Here is a 4,480-nt window from a genome sequence, read left to right as displayed (position 1 = left end):
TGCTGTCCTACCTGACAATTTTTGTTGTAATCAATGAAACTATCAAATGCCATTTTTCCAGAAAAAATGTTCAAAATGTACTAACCAATTAGTGTTTTACCTCTATCAGAATGCTCTTTTAAATTGCGTATTAATAATTGTTGAGTGATTTCTAAATAGCAACAAAAGGTTACATAGAGTAGGATGTACCTTTTATCTAAACGTTGAATCAAGTTTCTCAAGCTGTTGAATTCTATTCTCTATAAGTTTGCTCAACTTTTTTAATTAAAAAAGAAACACTCAATGTTTCTACAGTGATGCTAAAACAAAATTGCAAGTGTGCAATTGGTCAGCCAACTTCTAAAGAGAAGGGGTAAGTTTTGGGTGCATACACTTCATTAAAATTGATATTGTGAAGCCAGAAGCCATTGGATATTAACCTTACATTTTTGTTACTGAGAAATGGAAAAAATATTTGCTTACCAGAGTTTGAGTGAAGATTTGTAGCTTGGGTGCTGGTCGTAGATGTTGGTGTGTTCGCCGAGCTGGGAGGTTTCATAGCAGACGTTTCGTCCCCTGACTAGGTGATGTCCTCGGTACTGTGGAGCGTCCTGTGAAGCGTTGTTGTCTTGTGCCAGTTTGAATTTATATAGTCTGGTTTTTGCTGCTTCCAGTAGGTGCCAGTTCCAGCTGTGCATTGTAATGGTCGGTATGTCGGGTCTAATTCAATGTGTTTGTTGATGGAGTCCACAGATGAATGCCAAGCCTCCAAGAATTCCCTGGCTGTCCTCTGTTTGGCTTGTTCAATGATAATAGTGTTGTCACAGTTGAAAAGTGTGATTTTTCTCATCTATGTGTATTGAAACCAAGGACATCTATATAAATTAAAACCGGCACAAGACAACAGCGCTTCACAGGACGCTCCATAGCACTGAGGGTGTCACCTCGTAAGGGGACGAAATGTCTGCTATGAAACCTCCGAGCTCGGCGAACACACCAACATCTATATTTGCTTACCCTTTAATCTTTTGAATTTTAAGTTTGGAAATTACTTATTGTAAAGCAATGTCATTGAAAAAGAATCCAAATATGATTGGATTAATGTATAGCATCATACTTGTATATTGTTCATTTACTTGCTTAGCTTCTTTTGTACATTTCTTTTGTTTGTTTACAGCTTTTGTTGTCAGCCAGAATTAATAGAGTATTCTCACTGTGATGGAGAGCCTTGTCTGGATGAGAATTTGTTTTTGTTATGCTCACACAGGAGGGAAGTTTGAAGGAAGGCTATATGGTTAAGTTGTACAGTTTCCTTTTAATGAAATTATCACTGTTTTGTATCGGTAGTAGCCACTGCAGCTGTCTGCTCTCGTTCAGCTTCTTCTTTCCATTTTGCCTTTTTTGCTCGATTCCGGCTGACAAGCGATTCGTGTCGTTCAGCAGCCTGAAAAGAATAAAGAATATCGAAAGCTTAATTGTGTTCAATAATTGTCCAATACATGAATCCTTAAATCCAAAGTTAACTGCAGCAGTTTGTTGGCCAATGGTGGGGAGATATGAGTTCACTTAGGGGGTAAAGTATAGGACAAAACAGAATATTCCTAAGTCCTGAGAACTATTAAGTGTCTTTAGGTGGATTTGGGTGCTATGAGAGTTAACTTTGTAACGTGCATGTGTAAAGAGGTCATCCATCACTTTTACAGGGTTTTGGAGAAGACCCTATCTATCTGATATATTGTGTTCAGTTTCGGCCTCAAAGGATACACTGACCTTTTCAGGATGCAATAAAAGTTCATTAGGTTGACTTCTGGCATTTGAGTTTTTCCAATGAAGCTACTGTTTGATTGGCGTGAGTTTTTACTGCCTGCAGTTAGATGGTGAGAGGTGATCTCATTGAAACTTAAAATTCCAGAAGGATACAACGGGGTAGTTGTTGAGAAACTGTTTCCCTCGCTTGAGAGTTCAGAACTAGGAGGCATAGTTTCAATACAAAATACGCACATCCTATTTAACAATGAGCTAGATGGACACATATTTTTAATCTCTAAGGGAATCAATAAATAGCGATTCTCATTATGGAGCTGGGAACTTTGAGTCAGCAAATGTGACCTACCATGAAATTGTATTCATTTTTCATACCTGTTTTCCAGATGCGATCGTAGCGAAACAGGCTAGAATAGTCAAGCCAATCATGATGTAGCAGGTTTTGACTCGTGCCCTATTTCTTGCTGCATTCAGCATTTCAAACCTGACAGTCACAAATGCAAGAAAACAGACAGTGTTATATGTTGATTCTACAAATTCCATAGCAGCATCTTGCCAAAGTTACTTCAATAGCCGTTTCTCTAGTCCTTTGCCAAGAACAGCATTGGGGTACTGCCATCATTTTCATTTTCTCCTCCAAGTCAGTTGCCTTTTGTACTTGGGCACGCATTGCCCTTTTTTTTAATTCTAGAATTTGCTTCCAACACTATTGTGGGAGTGCCACTTTAATTTAAGGACAAGATTGACATTCTACTGTTAAGAATTTGGGGAGGGGGAAAAATAATGCAAACTTGTTCATACTGCAAGAAATCAGTCATTACTCTAAGAACAAAGGCGTTAGCAGCAGGAGGAGACTATTTTGCCCTTTGAACCTGCTTTGTCACATTTTAAGATTGACTGAATGATTTGTCATCTCAACTCTCAGCACCATACCCCATTAAACCTTCACTCCTTTGTCTGTCAAAAATCTTTAATTCAACCTCCACTGCTTTCTGGGGAAAATAATTCCGCAGATTACTGACACGGAGAAAAAGATGTTCTCATCTCCACCTTAACTGGGATGTCTTTTATTCTCAAACTGTCACCTGGTTCTAGTCTTTCTGTACAAGCAGACATATCTTTCCAGTAACCACCCTATCATCATCTCAGGATCTTGTGTATCTATAAGATAACCTCCCCTAAACTCCAGTGGGTATAGATCCAATCTATTTAACCTTCAGAAAATAAATCCAGGAATATGTTGTGATAAACTTCTTTCAACTGCTTCTGATGCAATTATACCCTTTTTAACCACCTAAGTAAGGAGACCAAAATGATACACAATACTCCAGATATGATTTTACCAAGGCCCTGTACAGATCCAGTACTTCCTTACTTTCATATTCATTCCCCTTGCAATAAACAGCAACATTTCTATTATCCTTCCTAATCACTTGCTGTGCTTACAAATTAGCATTTTGTAATTCATGTACCAACACACTTGGATCTTTCTGCACCTCCAACACCTGCAATCTTGTTCTCGTAAAATAGTATAGTTTGTTTTAATTGTTCCTGCCAAAATTCCCCTTTTTTGTCATTACCTGCCAATTTATTGCTACTCATTTAACCTATCTATATCTCTTTTTGTCAACTCCCCTCCATTTGACAGTTTGCTTTCTATTTTGGTGTAATCAGCAAATTTAGCTGCCATACATTTGGTGCCTTCGTCCTACTCAATGATCCATGTGGGACTCCATTTGTTATAGCCTGCCGTGCTGAAAATGACTCATTTATCCTTATTATCTGCTTCCTGTTAGCTAAACAGTCCTTTTGTACATGCTAATTTAAGGAGGAAATAGATTTTTAATTAGTAATGGGCTGGAGCGGCGCATAGGGAAACTGGAGTCCTGGAGTGGCACAACTTACCTTGATGCAGCTGAATGTCGGTGTGGCGTGAACCAGAGACTTGGAGCAGAGTGGGACAGTTGGTTGGACTGGGGCCTGGGGCGGGCGATCAGATCATGTGCTGAGTTGCTGCTATTTGAAATTCTTACTGGACTATAATGTCAATCATTTAACTAAGTTATATAACAATCTTATTTCCATTTTTTTTAGATACTAAGTAATGCTAGTACATTGCCTTTTATTCCTCTTTTGTATCCAATTTTTGTACGTGGGTACTTTTACCTAAGATTGGCTGCCTTTAATGGCACTTTGTGAAAACTTTTCACTGTGCTCCTGTACTGGAGTACACCTGACAATAAAGGATATACTTTTCTACTCTATTGAAAGGTTATGGAGAACAGGCAGGAAAGTGGAGTTGAGGCCAAGATAAGGTTAGTCACAGTCATATCAAATGGCAGAGCAGGCTTCAGGGACTGAATTACCTACTCCACCTCCTAGTTATTGTGTTAATATGTCACCCCTACATCAAGTTCTCTTATTTTGTGTTCTAATCTTTGATGTAGCAACTTAAGAAATGCCTTTTGGAAATCCAGTAAACTACATCTACAGGTTCCTATTTTTTTCCACCCTTATTGTTATTTCATCAAAGAACTCTAATGACATGATATGTTAAATATGAAATCCTTCTCACAAAATATGATGATTCTATATAATCCCATTTTGATATTTTAAGAGATAGTAGGAACTGCAGATGCTGGAGAATCTGAGATACCAAGGTGTAGAGCTGGATGAACACAGCAGGCCAAGCAGCATCAGAGGAGCAGGAAGGCTGACGTTTCGGGCCTAGACCCTT

General features: G+C 38.5%; 1 protein-coding gene across 1 annotated transcript in view; it reads right to left on the bottom strand.

The window, feature by feature from the left end:
- Nucleotides 1-1,009: 1,009 nt before the first annotated feature.
- LOC109929921 (protein FAM162B-like) overlaps nt 1,010-4,480 on the bottom strand; it is a 35,272-nt gene continuing 31,801 nt past the window's right edge. The window contains exons 3-4 of the mRNA XM_020529468.2: nt 2,119-2,227; nt 1,010-1,423 (exon numbers count right to left, since the gene is read on the bottom strand). Coding sequence (XP_020385057.2) covers nt 1,307-1,423; nt 2,119-2,227 — 226 coding nt within the window. The 3' untranslated portion in view covers nt 1,010-1,306. The remainder of the gene's footprint in view (nt 1,424-2,118; nt 2,228-4,480) is intronic.

Source organism: Rhincodon typus, chromosome 5 (genome assembly GCF_021869965.1).
Source record: "Rhincodon typus isolate 14 chromosome 5, sRhiTyp1.1, whole genome shotgun sequence".
In the NCBI taxonomy this organism is placed as follows: domain Eukaryota; kingdom Metazoa; phylum Chordata; class Chondrichthyes; order Orectolobiformes; family Rhincodontidae; genus Rhincodon; species Rhincodon typus.
The sequence above is the reverse complement of the archived record's forward strand: the minus strand, read 5'-3'. Positions and strand labels throughout refer to the sequence as shown.